The following is a 21,974-nucleotide window of genomic DNA, read 5'->3' on the forward strand; positions in this document are numbered from 1 at the left end:
GATACACGGCATGACATAGTGCCGTGGTTGGAGGGTTCGACCGAGATCGCGCGGATACTTTCGGCGGCAGCTCTAAAGGCGTGAAAACCTATTATGGCTTAGCTGGCCGTTAGTAGTCGGGCGATTCGGTTCGAATTTGGATATGACAACCACCTAGCGATACTCTAGTGTGGTTGGAGGGTTCGGCCGAGATCGAATGAGCGGAACGGCTGAAAACGCGGAAAACGTGAAATCCGCGTTTCCCCGTATAACGGCGTTTTGGCTCATCCGATTCGGACGAAAATTTAGTAAGATAATGCTAGCGACTTGAGGAGTGCTGCATTAAATTTTGACACCGATCGCTCAATAACTTTTGGAGTTATTGGCGATAGCGTCCTTGACCAATTCAAAAGGGTGGTGAAATTTCTAATGGCCATTTCCAAATGTCATCGTGAAGCGTCCCGGGGTTCGACTGCAGGTTGCGAGAGCAGCGGCAGTGGTCACTGCGCGCCGGGATGGCAGACCCAGGCGAGATCGGTCGCGATGCGGGTGACATTGGAAAGGTCGGTGAAATTGGTCTTCAACGCTCTGGGAGCGCTATCGCCGGGAGGATCGATGTCTGTAAGACTCTTATGGAGGCTTTTTCATTCTGCCCGGCCGACGGCGATTGATTTCGCAACCGTGGCGGGTTTTTGGTTTGAATTGAAAAGGTATAGGTGAATATGAATGTTTCCTTTTCAATTCAGCGGTCTCCGGCATATCCGTAGGTACAAAATTATGATTTCTATGAATATACGGGGTGTTCTGAAATCCTGAAGCTCGTTCGAAAGGTGGAATACGACAATACTTGTATACGCCGCCTGTGTAATATTCATGTATGTATTACAAATACATGAATTGTAAGTATCCTACAGAGCATGTGAAGGGAGACAGTGCGGGTCAACGGTGACAAAGCGAAGGCCGTCACTTGTTCCGCATTTGGAGATGATACCTACCTATATACATCTAACTGTGAATTTGAATATTTTTCTTCGCTGGAAGCCATCAACAAACTATTTATTTTTATATATTTCATATTACTGCTGAAGTTTTTTGCTAGGTTACCTGTTAAGTACTGTTTGTGTGGCGAACACCGACTCAACAAAAGTAACTCGCGATGAATGGTGTGGAATTTATATACACTGTGCTGCGACCAAAACGCGCCGTTATTTGAAGTTACTCTAGCTTCTCCAGCGGCAGGGTAAGAAAATTACTAAAAAAGGTTTTAAAAATATGAAGTTTTTACAACGGAATTTGAAAAAATAAAATTGATACGTTTCTAAAGGTCAAAGGAAGCTTCTGTATAAATATGACCCACATTCAAAGTTACACCCTGTACATATTGTTGAATTCGGCAAGTAACATAGGTTTCAAAAACCCAATAATATACACTGTCTTCCATTAGAAAAAAACAAGTTTAGTTTGCTACGTTTTTTGAGAACAAATTGTGTAAAAATTTAGTATCGCCATAAAAAAAACTTATATAAACCTATGTATATCTACTGCCCCCCATCTCCCGATCAGCCCCCACTTGTCGGCTGAGAAATTAAAATCGGACCACTTCCAACGCGTTCAGAAATCTTGCAACAAAAATTCAAATTGCAATTGTGCCAAAGCTAATGGTCCGACAGCGCCTGCTTTGTGCACATTTAAAATACATACAATTCACTACTTGCACAGAGTTATGAATTAAAAAAAAAACGCTGTGCTACATTCTAATTATCCGATCGGATCGATCACCTCTCGTATTAATTTCGTATTTCGATTATCTACAAATTGTCTCTTTCAGCAGCATTCAGATTGCTTGGTTAGTTTAGGTTTTATAAACAAAAAACTAAAATAAATGTGTTTTTTACATAAAAATGTTTATAGAAAATTAAATAATGGTAATTTGGAGTAAGAAATATACAAGGTGTTTGTAAATAAGTGCGAAATGCTTTAGGGGATGGTTGCCGACGTTATTTTGTGAAAAAAAGTTCATATAAGTGTAGGTCGAAATATGCTTCGTTTCCGAGATACGAGTTTAAATTTTAATTTTTTAATTATTTTAAAGATTTTAACTTGACAGCCCTATAATTTCAGTGCGCTATATGAATTAGTAGAATTTATGTTTATTTAAATAACAAGATTTTGAGTTAAAGTTAAGCTCGATAAAACTGTGAGGTACTTGTACGACAATTAACAAACAAGTCACTTATAAACATGGGTCGAGGAATGTTTTCTAAGGGAGCTACGCCGCCCTAAATGGGGCCTCTAAAAATTATTTATTTTTAAATATTTCCGAAACGAGTTGAAGGAAAATTATGAATTTTGATACCAAGACGCCATTCGCCAAGTTACCAAGTTACGCCATTCTAAATGGGGCCTAAAAAAATAATATTTTTAAAATATGTCCGATACGAGTTGAAAGAAAATTATGATTTTTGACACAATGAACGCTCATTAAAAGTCGAAGATCATAAATCATCACAAATTTTTTTAAAAATTTAGTCAAGGGGCGTCTCAATTGAGGGGGTCGCCGGCTAAAATTTGTACCAATTTTTTTGTCAAAATTTTCAAATTCAGATACCAACATATATGATAGACCTTAATTTCCTCTACAAAAATGGTATTCTTATTACTTTCGATAAAATGCTCCATTTCCGGGGAAAACGGATTTAAGCATATTTGATAACATTATTTAAACTTTTTAATTTATTTTTTTTTCGAAACTGATTACTTTTTCGATATTTCACCATTTTTTATAGAAAGCTCATTTTACTTACTTTAAATTTGAATGTAGCAACATGTAAAAAATTTGTAGCAAATTTTAACCGAACCTCCTCCCCCCTGCTTCTTGGGACGATTTTTCTAAATTTTATTAAGGTAATGTAATAAATGCTTAGATCCGTTTTTCTCGGAAATGGAACATTTTTTCGAAATAAATAAAGAGTACCATTTTTGTAGAGGGAATGAGTGTCTAGCATATGTCGATAATATGGGCAAATTTTAGCCAACGACCCTCCCAATTGAGACGCCCCTTGACTAAATTTTTTAAAAAATTTGTGATGATTTATGATCTTCGACTTTTAATGAGCATTCATTGTGTCAAAAATCATAATTTTCTTTCAACTCGTTTCGGACATATTTTAAAAATATTATTTTTTTAGGACCCATTCAGAATGGCGTAACTTCGTTAGGAAGCATTTCTCGACCCATGTTTATATGAAAAAATAATCTCAATGTTGGCAATAGAATCAAGTTGTAAATTATTGGTTACTAATTTTGAAACACCCTGTAAAGTTTTATTAAATAAAATAAAGATAAATTAAACACGGATTTATAATTTTTGATTTAAAAATAACTGTTAGATTCAACTGAACAAAAACAAAATTTTCTTAATTTAGGTACATACTACCGCCAAACGGCATACACTTATGGACCACAATGTTTATATATTGTCACAATTTACTTTAAAAATAACTAGTGACATAAAATATTTCTTTGGGACTACTTGCTGCAAAGGTGAAAATAGGAGAGGCAAATCAATGTATTTTAATATTGATAAAAAATGTATAAAATCTATAACAATCTGAACAGTTACCTATCGATTAAAATACGTGAAATATTAAAATTTTGAATAAATTCCCATAAAATATGTTTCAAATCGAAACATACCTTTATATTTAAATTTTATAACTTCAACCATTTCGTTGTTTAGATAACTACATATTTATTCCTCGTTATTGTGTAACGACACGCATGGAAAAAATCTATTAGCCAATTTAAAGTAAATATAAAAATAATGATATTCGAAATTCAAGAATTGCATTTATGGCCATGTGGATACAATAAACAAATTGGGAAGTCACATAATTCAATGGGTCTGGGCCGAAATTTTGAAGAAGGAATACCGTTCCGAAAATTGAAAAAGATTATTTTATCAAACGGTAAAAGATGTGTCAAATTACTCAGTGAATTACCTGGTAGCAAAATCTTGCACAAGACACTTATACAAGACTGCTCTGTACCTACTGCTGAAATCAGCATCAGGTTTACTGCAAGATTCATTGTGCAATTGTCTTGATTAAAGCTTTCAATGGATTTGATTCAGGGCACTTGAGCACAAAGGTATAAATTAAAGCAAGTATTAGGTTGCAGACTTACATTAGAATTAAGTAAGACATATTGTACTTGACTTATACTAATTCACTCCTTTGGACTCAAGTACTTTTGGTTAAGTCTGGTGCAAGTATTGTAAAAGTATCTTGCATAAGAAACGATATAAATTTCAGCAATAGACACAATTTGGCTATTTCAAGTAAACTTGAAACAACTTGTATTAGAATTGCACACGATTGTGTTACCAGGGTTGGAGCCCTTTTTAGCTACAAACAAATACTATTGAAAAAGGAATTAACAATAGAATAAATATAATTTGCTGTGGAAGCAGACAATCAATTAAAATGTAAACTATTTTTTTTTTTTAAGAAACGTCGTTAGTAATTTTAATAATGAAAATAGATCGATTTTTGAAATGATGAAATGTCTGCTAATTGAAGTGTGAGATATTTTTTTGGGTCATTATGGCACTGGTAAATAAAATCCAACTGGGCACTCTGTTCTTTTTTAATTTTAGATTTATTTCAGTAATAATTAATACTTGCCATTGTAAATACTTATTAATAATTATAAATTATTTAATTATTATTTCTGCTAGCGTTATATGATGTGTATTTTTTATTTGCTTTTTTCAATGTAAAATTATTGGTTATGCACAAATGGTTAAAAAAGCCTTAACACAGGGTTTGTTTGACTACTAATTTTTATCACAGGTCGTTAAATACCCAAATGAACAGAAAAGAACTACAATATTACTTTTTCAGACCTCCAGTTCTGGACAACTTAATTTAGCTAAGAATTGGGAAACAGTTGGCCATACAAGTGATTCCTCTAAGAAGTCCCGAACTATACATATTGATGTATATTGTACAGATACAGATATGGAATTATCAGAGACAAGTTCAGATTCTTGGGAATCTACTTCAACCCCTCAAACGGTGTTTGAATCACGAAATGTTTGTGTCACACATGAAAGAGCCAGTGACAGTGGATTACCATTTAAATTAAAGAGACGTTCTCGCAAAAAACCATCAAACCTGACTAAATATGTTGAAATGGATGATTCTGATAATGATGACGTATCAAGCACAAGTTATCCTTCAAAAATAGATTCTTATTCTACAATAAATGATTTTTCATCCAGCATATCCAGTATTAAGTCGTGGAAAAGTCATTCTCTGTTGAGTTGCTCAAATGATTCTGTAAAAAATTTTAATAGAGCTGGTATTCTCCCAAGTGTGGGCAAACCTGTATTGCACGAATTAAACACAGAAAGAAAATATGTCACTCGTGGAAATCCATCGCAGGACTATGGGAAACATACACTCAAACAACAAACTCCTTATAGTAAAACTTTAATTTTAAATGAAAACAATGATATTAAAGAAAATATGATAAACAAGAAGAATGAAAAACATTTTAAAGCATGTGGAAAAGGAATCAGTTCACTTAAGTCAAGTGAGTCAAATTCCTGTATTAAACATAAGGAAGAAATATCCCACCCAAAACTAGATGTTAATAGCACTACTTCATGTCCAGTATTAGAAATTTTACCAAACCCAAGATGTACGGAACAACTTGCTAGTCGTTTTGATCAAGTAATTAATATATTTAAAAATCCTGGACGTCATAAAGGGCCTACAAAAAATCCTGATTGTAATTGTGATTACTGTAGAAGGTATTTTATGTAATTGCTTCAATTTTTCTTTTATCCTGTACAGACAGTACAAAATATTTTTATTAGAGGTTATAAATATGTGTATTGTATATGCATATATATGGAGATATTCATGTACAAACATCGTACCCCTTATTTTTGCACAAACAAAATGACATGGACCAAACTTTTAGGAAATTTTGTTGTGATTTCAAAGCGGTACCTACTTCGAATAATAATTGAATGGTTCGAGGGTTATATTTACTAATTGAATAGGTATCCTGCGTATTTTTACACATTAAAATTCTTCTTGGATCTAAATATTTGTGGGTATAGGTACCAAATTTATTAAAAATTTACCAACTTTTAATGTACTTATGAGGTCAACAAGAACACCGAGATATTCACAATAGAACAAAAATGTATAAAATATCTACGAATAATTGTAGATTGTCAATATTGTCATTTAAAATAGGACCATCAAATTGATTAGGTACTTAATAAAAAAGTGCGGTATCTCATACCGAAATTTAAACTGAAACAGTAGGTACATTACATATTCATTTCATGACAACTCTATATTATGCTCCTGTATAAACTCATCTTCTATATGGGATCATTGCTTGGGGTGGAGTTACTAATACATATCTAAATAAGATACAAATAATCCAAAAATGTATACTTACTAAAAATTATTTGTGATAACCTATCCTAGCAATAATCTATTAGTCATAATTATAGCACCAGAAACAAAGAACAGTCTGTAATTGAACTCAAGGCAAATAAAACTATTATACAAAGATGTAATTTTTTAGGTCCACATTTATTCAATTAACTACCAAATGAGATTAAATACTGATGGTGTGAAAAAATCATATGAGAAAAAAAATAAAAATGTGTATACCATAGTTATTCATCAGTTAATTGACCTAAAAAACATATTAGAATAGGATTCTAAATTTACCTATGCCTTGTGTTTTCTCTTAGTATCTTAAGTATTCTATTCTCCGGCTATGCCATTTAAGTTTCCTATAAAATAAGATAAAAAAAAAGGAAAATAGTTATATTACTTTCATTGAAGATACATATAGGGTGATTCAGAACGTATCCAAAAAAAAATTCTGGATGTACAGGGGACCCTTACAAATACAATTTTGTAAAGAAAAAATCAAAAAGGGCAGTTCGAAAATGATTTAAAAATACACTTCTGCACGCCACTGGAAACTGGTCCACTGTAAAACCTAACCACGGACAATGCAACCGGCATGGCGGTGTGATAAAAACGGACAAAAACCTTCGCAAGGAAAGAAATATGTAAATAGAATTTTATCGCACCTATTTTATATCGACAAATTCAACTGCTTTTGCCTTTATTAATTAATACAATTAATTTGTGTTTTTAAATAATAAAATCATTTGACATACCCGATTTTACAACAATTGTTCAAAATCCACCAACGTGTAAACACATTTGGGTCCGTCTTACTCAGTTTCTACGAACTAACACAAATGTTGTCTTGCTTCACCATAAATTAAAACGATATCCATCAACTCCGAGTTGCTATACACGCAAACCATTTTTGACACTAACTACCCATTTTTGACACTAACTACTAAAAAAATATTGTAAACACAACAGATAACAGGTAAATACTGTTGCAACAACGACTGAAAAATACGATTTCAGTATTCGGAGTCGCTGAGGCCACGTGGCTCTCCACGCGCATTGCAAATGACGCTAGAGACTACAGTTGTCCAGCTATGTAGTCGTTGAATGTACTATAACTTCAATAATTTTTTTCTCGGAAACTATAAGGATTTTACAACATTTTTTTTTTACGATATTGACTCCATTTCTCATGCCGCAACTATTCCCACATTTTTTTGGATAAGTTCTGAATCACCCTGTATATTCGTACTTACCTTTGTCTGTTGTTTTTTTTTTATTTTTCTATGTTAATTTCTTAGTAAGTAAGTGTTATATTTTTATACTTTTATTTTATCAGTAGCACCTAACATGTACAGTATATTATCTTAATAGACTTTATATTTTTAATTTGTTATATTTTAATTAGGCACACAGCCCACGATCAAACGAACGAATATTATTATTATTACATCTATCTTATTATTATTAGAAATAGATCTATCAAAGAGAACACAAGATTAATATATATCTTTGAAATGCAACATTCAATTGTATTTCTATGTATTGTTTTGAAATCATAAGAAAATTTCCTAAACCTTTGGTCAGTACCATTTCTTTCTAATTTCGCAATTAAAAAATAACCGGAGGGGGTAGAATGTTGTGTGAATATCCTCGTACATACGAATACATAATTTACTGTGACAGATATAAGTATGTTGCATTTCTACAGCAATCAGTGATCTGCAACCCTTTAGTAAAGAAAAAAAAATATCCATATATTCGTTGGCATGTTATTCATTTATTATTTTAGTAATTGTTGATAAAATAAAGCAAGATCACATAAATGTTAAAAAAAATGTAGGGACTCACAAATTTTCTATTAGGAAAATAAACACCAAAAAGAAAATATTACAAATTGTATAATCTCCCACTGACTTATGATTAAAAGATAGCCAATAAATAATCGCATACATTTTGAGTTTTATTATAAAATAAATACAATTAAGTTAAATGCACTTATTTAATATACTTTCCAAAGTATTTTAACTATGATTCTATCATTTTATATATATTTATTGAAAACACTGCATGGCATCAATAAATACCATTGTATCCCTAGGTAATCGCTAGAGGCCACTAGATTGATTAAATACCGCAACCGATTGTTCTCATTTTGCCTAAATATCAATTCGATAAATGTCACTTTGTGTTTGACATTTCCAAATATTTCAGTGCATATTAACTGTTACCTACATTTTAATTATCTGTGTTTCTTTCTATTAATAAAAGTTTAAGTAATATTTAAGATGTTTTTCTTTTAACCCTCCATTCAACGGGTTGGGTCTGTGAGTCTGCGACAAAATGTAAATTCATTATATCTTCTTAAAAATTTATAGTATTTTATATTAATTAATTATTAATTTAGATTAATATACTTTTGCCTGATAGACCCCACCCGTATGAATGTGTTGTGAAAAAAGGTCCAAATTGGCAACATGAGTGCTTTCTACAACAGTACAAAAAATGGAGATGTTATTGATATAATGATCACACCATATAATGTTGCAAGAAATACAAAGCGTTTGCTCAATATTGCAGCAATCAACGCATTTGTAATTTACAAGGGCAAAAGTCCAAATGGTGAATTTACCAAATATCATAGGCTATTTCAAATTTTGCTATGGAACAAGAGAATATGAAAAGAAGAGCAGCTGACAAACACCTACCACGAAGTATGTGTACCTCAGCTACAAAGCTTACAGGTGTCACTGAAATGGATGTACCAGCATGAGTGTAGCCATAATTTTTGTTTTTGCAAAAAAAAAACTAGGCTTACCCATATAAAATTTACATACCGATATGACAAAGATGATAATATTAGATCTTTTCTTCTGACTTGGGCACCGGTGCCCCTCCTAGCTACGCCCATGTATACCAGACTCTGCCCCAGGTAAGAAAGGAAATTGTAAATATTGCAAGAGACGCTAAACACGTTTTTTTTTTGCAAAAATTGGTTGTGCATGGAGTAGAGATGTTGAAAAGTATCAATTCGTTACATGAGTACTCGTTACTCGATTGGATAAGTAAACCCGAAGTAAACGATTATTCGTTTGAAAAAGTATTCGTTACTTTTGCTTATCTGATTACTTATTGGATATAGACAATACAGAGTACTTTATCTAATGGAATATGGATACTTTTGCAATGCTCACTTGACACTTATTCATATTATATCGACACGAAACGAGTAGGTACTTGTACTGTTACGTTGCATTTTATTTGTTTTGTGTACCATATTTTTATACCTACTTATATTAGAAAAAATCATTCATACAAAAGACTAAAAATATGCATAAGACTATAAATAGTACATAATCTAAAAAATAATATGTACTTTCGATTTTTGTTTATTTTAAAACTGATTGTTTATTTTCAATATATATTTATATTCGTAATCTGATCGTTGCATTATAATTATTTTTTTTATCAAACAAACCTTAATATTTCAGATATTAACTGCATTTCTTTTTTAAGAGAAATTGAGGTTAGATTATATTCATAATATGATGCGGTTTGATATTTACTCGTCTATAACTTACAGTACTGTATATCAATTAGGTGATTACTATTATATTTAGAATATTTTGAAGCCACTACTCATAGTAATCAAAGTAACGAATACAAAGTACCAACATTGTATAATATATAAAAAATGGTATTATATTTCTTATGGCCGAATAGTTGATCAAATTTTAGTTCTCGAATTCGTTACAAGGAGGAGCCATATGTATGTAAACTTGATATTTAATCGTTCACGTTCAATTTTACACTTTCGATACTGCGCCATCTTATGTTCAATAGTTAAATGATCCATTACACACATATTTCGAAATACAGTTTTCTTGAGATGAAATGACAGGGTAACGGAATAAATTCATATCACGTGACATGGAAATTAGTAAAATACCAGCTACCGGCAGATACGACAAAAAAGCTTCAGTTAATGCGGTTTGAGTTTTTATCTAGGGTTTGAGAAATTATTTAAGTAAGATAATATTAGTTAAATCAATATGTGTGTAATTTAAGCAAGATATTAATTTTAAATTCATTAATTTCAGTATAGCAAAACAGGGCCGGGTGCAAAAGAAATTACGCAGCCGCTTCATAAATACATAAAAAAACAATTATGAACGCATATGATATCAAGGAGTTATATAAAAAAAACAATTGAATGTTGCGTTTTAAAGATATAAACAAAATTAAATTCCTCTACTTTTTCTGATTACAGAAATATATACATAAGAATGTTTGCTTAGACACATTGCATTATATTTGTTAATGAAAAGTAAGACAATTTTTTTAATTTTAATTTTAATTTTTAGGGTTTTTCACGTAACCCGTTCATTAAATTTTGACAGCTATCTGTGTTCAATTTAGTCTTGAAATACTTTCAAGAGTGGGATACTTCCGGTTTCACCGGAAGTGACGTCATCTCCATTGTTTTAAATGGAATACCCCATTTTTTTATATTCATTCGTCGATTCTATGAGTTATTTTGAGTAATTTTTGTCACCACGTCCATGCCTTGAAAATTTATGGTTTTCGTTTTCGAGATATTTAGATTTAAAAAAAAATGCTAGATGAAACGTCGCGAATAATATTAAATATCTCTACCATTTGTATAATTGGACATACTTCCATTATTAGTAGTATTTATTATGTATTCACCGAAAATGTGTCACATTTGACCTAGCTATGCACAAGGTCCTCAAAATTTTGCGGCCAACACGGTAATTTTCAAAGATTGAAAACTAATTTTTTTCAAATGAAACAGTAACAATTTTATCAGTCAGGAACATGTAGAATTAAATTCTGCGTCGACTGAAATAAAGGTTTCCTATACTTATCTTCAACGGTTTTGGAGATAATCACGATTATTTATAAAGGACGAACTTTAACGTGCGTTAATTTATTACTATAATTTTTAGGTAGGGTGTGCCACCAAAAGATATTTTCATTTGAAAAAAATATGTACGTCCCAAAAAACTCTTCGATGAACTTTATTTGCTAATAAATTACATCGTTTAGTATTTTTAACGGGTTTTTGATTTTTGTAGCATTGTATATGGGTCGATTAGAGTAAACTGAAACACACACCTAAATGGAAAACAAAAAAATAAAATAGAAAAAAAAATATGTCTCAAATTTCACTTATGTGGATTCAGATCATTGGATTCAGAAAATTATGAAGAATTTTGTAAGTTACTGTCATTTCCGCCGAAACCGGAAGTGACTGAAAAATCATTAAAATGTCAAAAAGTGAAGTTTAATACGATGTCCCAAATTGCAATAATTTATCTTCAAAACTAAAAAGAAAAAGGGGGTTATATCATCGTTGTTAGTTTAAATTATACCTAGATAGCACTTGATATTACCTATTAGATTTATTTTTATTTTTTTTTTATCTATTTTAATTTTAATTATTTGAGTTTTATATCCGGTATATTGCTGTAATCAGAAAAAGTAGAGGAATTTAAAAAACGATAAATATACAGGGTGTTCCATTAAAAAAAACAAGCATTTTGTTTTATATCTCTCTGAAACGCAATATCCAACTGTTTTTCCATGTAGTTCCTTGATATCACAAGAATATTTACTAAAACTTTGTTTTTTATCATTTTGTCCTAAATAGAAAAGTAAAAAAGATAAGAGGGTTCGGATGTTATGTGAATTATCCTGTACAATCGCCACAAATTTTGGACCAAGCATTCTGAGACATCCTGTATGTATGTGTAATAAATAAACAAGTACTAAAAATCTTTTCACTAATCAACAATTTAAAATTTAAAATTTTTTCTATTTTTGTGAGAAATAATAATTTGAAAATAATTAGTGAATTTTTAATTTTACATTTAAATCGTAATTAAATAGCAAACAAAATATTGAAAAAACAAATTTACTTTGCCTTAATATGTAAAAAAAATTAAACTTTTCAAATGAGCGATAGTTTCATTTATTTATTTAATAATAGTAAAATAATTCCGAAATTGAAATTTTAATTAATATTTCGTTTAACAATAATTTTTGACACTTTTGTAAATTAAAAAAATTGAAGTATAAAGGTGCATTTTTTCTGGGGTTCAAGGCTATTCTACGAATTCGTAAATATGCCCATTGTTATTTTTTCGTCGAGCTACCCCAGTTTAAAAAAAAATAAGTTTCTACGATGAATAAAAGCCGAGATTTTGCAAAATTTACAGCGCGCACTTATTTGAACTTTGCATTTAACTTTTCTCGCCCGCGCGACCGCTTGTACGAGCTTCCCCCACCACTACGCCGCCGGCCGCCGGACAGTTTACTTAGCGAGTAACTTCTCTTTAAAGGGCTCGTGAGTCGTTAATTTTCCACATTTTTCAATGCAATTCACGGAAAATCGTAGTTTACGTCGTAAACTTTATTTTGCGAAAAATTCAAGTTTTAATATTTATAAATTGCGCTACGATTTAAAAAAAATTCTTATCTTGGCTTCTGTTGGTCGTAGAGGGTACTTTTTTTATTTTAAAACTGTATTTTTTTTTCAGCTATCCATTGCATCTATTTTCGGTGAGATAGCATAAATAGCAATAATGGTATTCAAATTGTCTATAAGCGAAAAACGCACGGTTTTTAATACACAATTTGAGAATGTTAATGTCAAAAAAACGGTGATATTTTTTAATAGGTCGCTTAATTGCGTCTTTAAGATTACAATGACGCTTTCAGAATCAAGTTTGATTGAAAATTAACGCCTGTACAGAGGCTTAAAGTTCATAACTTTTGGAGCCTCCGCTATAAACAAATAGAATTGTGCGAAAACTATTGCACCTACAGCGCCCACTTTTGGCACACTTTTATAGTATGACAAAACCCTCAAATTGTCATAGGTTTTATAAAATTTTAACAACAAATCCGATAGTTATTGATGCTTTTCCCTGCAAAGTGAAAAAACTGTTTTCCTCACTTATTTGTTTAAATAAAAAAGTTAGCTAAAGAAAGTGATTCACGAGACGAGAGATGTCTTGTATTATGTTCCTTTAGACAATTTTACAATAATCTCGCGGATAAGACTTTTTTCGAGTTTCTCTTTTATTTTCGCTAATTTTCCTGGTGTAGTAGATCTGCCACCGTGTATAGTGTATACAATATGATGTTATGATGCCCATCGAGATGCGTATTTTAAACGGAGCGAATATACCCCCCGGCGACGACACATGCGACCCTTTTATAGAATGATACATTAATTCCCCAACCATCTGGAATGGTCAATTACAAAATTTTTTGGTAGACCTAATATTTTTTATTTCAATAAATATAAATATAAATAAATTTGTCAAAATTACATTTTTTAATTTTTTCGCATATACCTCATATTTCCAGAACTAATTTAGATAGAGACATCATCATGCATTCATTTAAGAACATTAAAAGAAAACTTACAGCGATAAAATGAGTCAAGTCTTTATATACTAGATACTAGACAATGCCAAGACTTACCTACGTCAATTTCTAGTACAACTTTTTTTTTGAAATGACGAAAACTTGAAATTAGTAGGTATAAAATTATTAGATATAAGTATATACATTCTTGATAATATTTTTGACATACCGACGTTACTCTGGTAGCTTTTTACAAACCCACGAAAAATCATTTTCACCGACACATTGGCTTTTTATTGATAATTAGTAATCACAATGTCCGAGTCGTAAGAAATAGGACCCCGATCATGGACCACGAAAATGTTCTCCGATTTATTCTAAGTTATTCAAGGTGTAAACTCTAATTTTTACCTTTCCTCTATCCTTATCGGTGAAAATAATTCATAAATTAAAATGCAAACTTCTATGAAATTGTGATTAATTTAAAAAATTATTTAAGTTTAAAATTTTTTATTAAACTGCTCAATTTTGATAATGAAATTTGTAAAAATTTTTAAGAATCTTTGAAGTTGAAAATTTTGTATTAAACTTTTAAATAAAATATTTAACTTTCAAAGTATTCCTACCTATGGTATAATGATATTAGGACACCCTGTATATGTATATTTATTTACTCGCCACAATTTTCTTATCCATTTTTTAATTCGTTCTTCACCACCATATTTTTCCGATGGAAATCGATGTAATATTACATTGGGAAATTTTGCTTTAAATTTCCCACATTTATAATATTGACATATATTTCCTGCCATTATTAATTTATTTTAAATACCTATGTATACAGTAAACAGAACACCGATTCAACACCAGTTTTTTATGCATTGTGTAGTGGCGATTTTTTTTATTCCAGTCTTACCTAGAGCCATCTACAAACGAATTACTATACCCCTTGTATAATAACAGTATAGTAGAGACCGCCTAGACCTACAGTTAGTTCTTTAGCACAAATTTCAGAAATATTAATAAGGAGACAGCCGATAGATGTCCACACTATCTTTCGTATCATTTTACTGGTTAACAAAATTTACATGGGGATTATATTACTATATTTACTTATACAATGGTACTGATTACTTATACTGAAAGTAATCGGTACTCATGATTACTCAAAAGTAATCATATTTGACATCTCTAGCATGGAGCACATAATGGCTTGCTGTGGGGAATGTTTTGAAAATTTCAAGATGAAAGTCTGAGAGCCTGTAGTTTGTGCATACATTTTTTTTCTTTCTATGCCATGAATTTTTTAAGTCAATTTGACCATTTTTTAATAAATACCTACTTCCAAAAAACGGTCGTTTTTTCTTCATTAAGGTTCTTTCCCGAATTTTTTATAAAATATATATAAAAAATATATTAAAATTATAACTTCCAATTTTGCCTGAAGTACAAAGAAATAGTTTCATAAACAATTTTATTTCTTGTATTATGAAATTATCCCAAGAAAAAAAACAACTGTCACCAGCGTACTTATCAGTTTTGTTCCTCACAGGCCCTACCCGTGCGAATGTGAAACTGATAGGGCACCCGTTGAACAGAGGGTAATATATTTACTAGAAAGATTTCTCCATTCTCTTGGGCCTTTGGCCCACAGGTGCTCTCTTCACTGGTTGGTAAATATAACATTATTTAACACCCCCTTTTTAAACACCCTCTATGTAAAAGTTTGATAACACATTTTCTCAAAAAAAAAAAAAAAAATACAACCGGCCCGAGATTTGAACCACGGATCTCCGGCTTCACAGTCGAGCGAGCTTACAAACTGAGTTATGGCGGCCCATCAGTGTATGGGGGCTTGTACGGGGTATTTGAAAGTTTGGATCTTCGTGGGCGTAAACACAAAGGCAACAGAAAAACGGACTGAATTAATTTGTACTCCCGTTAAAAAAAGGTTTGGTGTAAAAAAAAATGTTGAATGTATATAAAATTTATAATTAACAATAAGTCAATTTTTCACTTCCAGTTTCTGAATCTAGTAATTATTCACTATACCACATTTCATTATGTTCATGTCGTGAATTTCTCTACTAAAATCTAAGGATCAAAATGAACAACTTTGTATAAAACGTTTTTATTGAAATTCTTATTATTAATCTAAATGATGGATATCTATAGGATTTGCATCTAAAAGCGTTAGTTCTTTATACACAATGCCACGGTTGTGGCAGTTATTGATCAAGATTTCAGATAATGGTTCTTCATTGCATTATAATATTTTTTCAAAACTATGAATATCAAATATAATACATTTTAGTATTATTGTCAGCACCAGTCAGCTATATATGTAAAATCTCTAAATAGATTTTGATCTTGGCTAGTAAGTTGTCTTGGTTCTTTCGGAGGTGTGAGTTGTGGCTTTTCTGATGTGAATTCTTCATCAAAATTGCTTACATCTTCCATAGAATGCTAAAAAAAAATTACCAATTAAAAAAAATTATCAAACTGAAGTAGGAAAAATAAAATACTTCAATAATAGTAATATATGGGATGATTTTTAATGATCAAACTTTAAAAGCAGATAGATTAGCAAATAATTGTGATAGTTTACTGAAAAATTTTTATTTCTGAGATAGTGGCTATTAAAGGACCCCGCACACACCTTATGGAAGTTGGTCTTTCTATAAAATTTCCTGGAAAATTGATTTCTTGTCCCTCTTTTATCACTGATCAAAAGTCTTTATGACAACGAAGCTCTAAATGCCCATCTGGAGGCGGTAGGGCCCACAAAAGGGTAAAAAATAATGAAAAATTGATTCACTCTCAAATATAATTTTTTTAACATATAATGCAGTTTGTTTAACAATGATTTACCATATATTTAATAAAAAGCTGTGAAATGCTCTCACAAATAAAGAATAACGACAATTACCGATGACATTAGAGTAACCTGTTGTGCCACCAAGAGGTTGTCAAGTCGAATTTTGCACATCATTTTGCCTTAAAAAGGACAGTTTCTTTGGGTGTATTTTCAATAAACACACAAAATACCATACATTTTTTTTAATACATGCCATTTTTTATTTATAGGGTTTTATATTAAGTACTTCTTACATTTATATACATATTTTTTATTTGTATTTTATTTATATTCTATATTTAATTTGAACCTATATTATTGTTTCAGTATGAATATTATTTTACTTGTGAAATCTGTAGGTTTACCTGATTTAGTTGACGAATTTTACTAAAATATTATTATTAGTTAAGCAATTATAAAATTAAAGAAAAGCCAAAGAAATTTGTATGTTAAAGTGTGTATAAAATTTTTATTAAAATCTTAGCTGAGCGCTTTCGACGATATAGTCATCATTGGAGCTATTCCTAAAATATCAACAAGAGGTTGAAATGACATTATATAAAGCAAATTTTTACTTACGTTAAATTTTAGATACCAAAAAATATTTAGGAAACGTTCAAATCTTAATAAGTTTGACATAACAATATACAACATTAAATATAACATCAATTACTGGTAAATAACAAGAGAAAGAAACAGAAATTAACTAACAATGTCGAACACGTGAAGTGAAATAAAGTGAGGTTAAATGTTAAATGAAATTGAAAATTTACAATCTACAATTCTAAGGATTACCAACTAAGAGAAAACAAAAATTTTTAAAGTTAAACTACCAATATACTAATAACAAACTATCAGTTGTAAATTAATGAGATTCCCAAAGTTACTTGAATAAAGGTTTAAAATTACAATTTAAATTGACTTGAGTATTAACACAGTTATTAGGGTTCCTTTAAATTTCTCTTAGAATTTCTAAGTCTTCCAATAAATTAATTTTATAAAAATCAAAATTATTATGATTATGAAGATTTTGCTATTGTTTAAAGGTGAAAATGAATGGTTATTAAAATTAATATGATGCCCAAAAGCTGACTTTTCAGGTCTTTTTAAATGTTCATTAATACGAATATTTAATGATCTAATGGTTCTACCAACATAGGTGAGGGGACAATCATTACAAGATAACAAATATATACCGTTATTTGACAATTTATCCTGTGAATCTTTAACTTTAGAAAGTTTTGAACAAATTGACTTATTTACTTTAAAGGAAATTTTGAGATTAGGAATACTTTTAGTTAAAATTTTTGAAATATTATCCTAAATACTACCTAAATAAGATAAAGATCTAAAATTGTAATTATTATCAATGTTAACATTTTGTAAACGAAAAGCTAAATTTATATTTTTCTGAAACAAAATTCTATTAATAGTTCTCTGTACAATATCAGGAGAAAAATCATTATTAATACATAATTGTTGCAATATCTGCACTTCCTTATTGAAATTTAAATTTGACATCAAACAATAGCAAAATTCTTCATAATATTCATAATAATTTTGATTTTCATAAAATTAATTTATTGGAAGACAGAAATTCTAAGAGAAATTAAAAGGAACCCTAATGACTGTGTTAATACTCAAGTCAATTTAAATTGTAATTTTAAACCTTTATTCAAGTATCTTTGGGAATCTCATTAATTTACAACTGATAGTTTGTTATTAGTATATTGGTAGTTTAACTTTAAAAATTTTTGTTTTCTCTTAGTTGGTAATCCTTAGAATTGTAGATTGTAAATTTTCAATTTCATTTAACATTTAACCTCACTTTATTTCACTTCACGTGTTCGACATTGTTAGTTAATTTCTGTTTCTTTCTCTTGTTATTTACCAGTAATTGATGTTATATTTAATGTTGTATATTGTTATGTCAAACTTATTAAGATTTGAACGTTTCCTAAATATTTTTTGGTATCTAAAATTTAACGTAAGTAAAAATTTGCTTTATATAATGTCATTTCAACCTCTTGTTGATATTTTAGGAATAGCTTCGATGATGACTATGTAGTCGAAAGCGCTCAGCTAAGATTTTAATAAAAATTTTATACACACTTTAACATACAAATTTCTTTGGCTTTTCTTTAAATCACCGAAGTGTGTACTCAAGATACAGTCGTTATTATTTAAATATAAAATTACTCGAAAAAAGTCCTATCTGCGAGATTATTGTAAAATTGTCTCTAAAGGAACATAACATGAGACATCTCTCATCTCGTGAGTCAAAACATTTTATTAGCTGACTTTTCTATTTAAACAAATAAGTGAGGAAAACAGTTTTTTCACTTTGCAGGGAAAACCATCAATTTTAGCGAAAAGTGACTCACAGACAGCTTGTAGGGAGTAAAATTATCTATAAAATGAGACTGTTAAATTAAAATCGGTTAATAAACAAAAAAGTTATTGCAAAAATACAAGAAAAGTGCCCATTTTTAAATTTCTTTATAACTATCGCATTTATTATTAAAATTTTATAAAACCAATGACAAGTTGAGGGTTTTGTCATACTTTAAAAATGTGCCAAAAGTGGGCGCTGTAGGTGCAATAGTTTTTGCACAATTCAATTTGTTTATAACAGAGGCTCCAAAAGTTATGAACTTTAAGCCTCTGTACAGGCGTTAATTTTCAACCAAACATGATTATGAAAGCGTCACTATAATCTTAAAGATATAATTAAGCGACCTATTAAAAAATATCACCGTTTGTTTCGGCGAATAGCGGACTGTATAAAAATTAAATGAATTAACAACAACAAAAAAATATTAATGGACTCACCTTTGGGCAAATCGGGGTTCTGGTCCATCACTGGAGAACTCAATAGGATAGGGGAGGGAGATGGGATGATTTCTTAATAACAATCAGCAACAATAATTCAAATTATTTCAATACTAGGCAAAACTAGGCATCGCGTGTCTGCTTCAATTCGAGACTGACTTTTTTACCTATTTACTGATATCGGTATGGAGATAGGTATGTATTTATTTTCCTTTAATTGCAGGCAACCAATATTACCCTTTTAAGAATGCCTAAACATCCTGGGGCGGGGCGGATTAAATTGTAAATTTAATGGAAAATTACATAAACTAAAATTAACAAAATTATACTAAATGTAAGCTAATACTAGGTAATTTATTAAAATTATTGAGTGGGTAATGGACATAATTTGACAGTAGGCCGAATGTACGTGCCATTTTTTGTTTTTACTGTGGCAACGCGTACAATACTATCGTTACCTGGATGCAATTTTTTAATAACAGCTAAGGGCCAATTTAGAGGAGGAATATTATCCTGCATCATAACTACTACGGTATCTACTTTGACCGGATTGGAATCAGTATTCCATTTTAAACGCATCTGTAGGGTATGTAAATACTCTACGTGCCATCTTTTCCAATAGTGTTGTACCATTGCATCTAAGAGTTTATATCTGTCCAAATGACCAAGAGGTTTTAGAGAGAGGTCTTCTGAAGGAAATGAATTTAAGGGAGTTCCATAAAGAAAGTGCGCTGGGGTGAGCGCCGATGGATCATTTGGATCACTACTAAGGATACATAAAGGTCGAGAATTCATGAGAGCCTCGATTTGTACGAGTACAGTATTGAACTCCTCGTACGTGAGAATTTGTGTATTTATCACTCTTTTTAAATGAGCTTTTACACTTTTTATATTCGCCTCCCAAATGCCTCCAAAATGAGGTGCGGAAGGGGGGTTGAATTTCCACTCTATTTTGTTACTTATAAATTCATGCTGCATGGCATTTTTAAATTCGCGGGAATTAGTTAAGGTATAAATTTCATCAAATTTTCTTTTAGAACCCACTAGGTTGGTGGCATTGTCGAAGAATAAAGTAGCACAGAAACCACGCCTAGATATGAATCGTTTAAATGCCAACAGAAACGAATCTATGGAAAGGTCAGAGGCGAGCTCCAAGTGTAATGCTTTGGTTCTAAGGCAAATAAATAAGCAAACATATGCTTTTTGGGTCTTAGCACCTCTACGACAACTTAAAATTATCGTAAATGCACCCGTATAGTCCACCCCGGTGGAGAAAAAGGCCTTGGCTTGACTGACTCTTTCAAAAGGCAAGTTTGACATTAATGGGTAGGTTGGCTTAGGAGCTATACAAAAACAATAATTGCATTTCCAGATGCGTTGGCGAATTAAACTCCTAGCAGATAAAATCCAGTAATTTTGTCTTAATAGTGAATGCAATAAATACGCTCCTGTATGTGCAAACAATTTGTGGTTGTAATCTACAAGTAAGGTAACAAAATGGTCGGATTTAGGTAATAAAATTGGAAACCTTTTATCGAAACTAAGGGTGCTGTTGGCTAATCTGCCTCCTACTCTAATTATTCCTTCACAAATGAAGGGATTGAGTTTACGCAAGTACGGTGGCAGTGGCTTATTTTCTAATATATTTTTATAGTAGCAGTGGAAATGACGCTGCTGGACGGCTTGAATTAAAACTAATTCGGCTTTTTCAAAGTGGAATTTCGTTGATTGCGCGAGTGGTAACATTTTTGCAAATTTTAAAACAAAAATAGTAGATTGTAGGAGTTTTGTCCATGAGGAAAAATATTCTATTAAATGATATAACGGAGAAATATCAGGTTTTAAGGCTGATAGTATAACACATTCATCGGTTAATATTTCATCTTGATCGATATTTAAAGGTTTAACAGGCCATTTCGAAGGGAGTAGTTTTAACCAAATAGGACCGCTTAACCAACTAAGATGATTTACTAAATTTAGGGGTGTGAGACCTCTGGAAGCGCAATCGGAAATATTTTCTTGAGTAGGAACATAAAACCAACAAGATGATACCACTAAATTTCTAATTTTGGATACTCGGTTGGCTACAAAGGGTTTCCACTTTCGGGTAGTGGAGTGAATCCAATAGAGGGTTATCATGGAATCAGAGAAGGCGAATATTTCATTTAATGGTTTACGAATACTATATGTATCTCGAACATGAGCTAAAAGTTGAGCTAATAATGTAGCTGCACACAATTCTAGTCGTGGAAGTGATATTTTAGAATTGGGACAAATTTTCGATTGAGAACAAAGCGAATTTACATTTATATTTCCCTGATCATCTAAAGTACGCGCGTAAACTGCTGCTGCGTACCCATTCATACTGGCATCGCAAAATCCAACTAAACTGACTGTAGTGTTCTCAAATACAAAAATATGACGCGGTATTCTCAGTTCGTTTA

General features: G+C 31.1%; 2 protein-coding genes across 3 annotated transcripts in view; one reads left to right on the plus strand and one right to left on the minus strand.

Annotated features, from left to right (window-relative positions):
- Positions 1-4,823: 4,823 nt before the first annotated feature.
- Positions 4,824-6,936, plus strand: LOC108915390 (the record flags this gene model as incomplete). The annotated part of the gene is made up of 1 exon (XM_018721410.1): positions 4,824-6,936. A coding segment is annotated over one exon (987 nt), but the record flags the coding sequence as incomplete, so codon positions are not given.
- A 9,020-nt stretch (positions 6,937-15,956) lies between these two features.
- The window catches only part of LOC108915393 (serine/threonine-protein kinase N), a 67,049-nt gene continuing 61,031 nt past the window's right edge, over positions 15,957-21,974 (minus strand). For both annotated transcript variants that reach the window (XM_018721412.2, XM_018721411.1), the window contains exon 13: positions 15,957-16,307. In XM_018721412.2, coding sequence (XP_018576928.1) covers positions 16,164-16,307 — 144 coding nt within the window. In that variant the 3' untranslated portion in view covers positions 15,957-16,163. The remainder of the gene's footprint in view (positions 16,308-21,974) is intronic.

The sequence above is a fragment of the Anoplophora glabripennis genome, unplaced genomic scaffold (assembly GCF_000390285.2).
Source record: "Anoplophora glabripennis isolate ALB-LARVAE unplaced genomic scaffold, Agla_2.0 scaffold1284, whole genome shotgun sequence".
NCBI lineage: Eukaryota > Metazoa > Arthropoda > Insecta > Coleoptera > Cerambycidae > Anoplophora > Anoplophora glabripennis.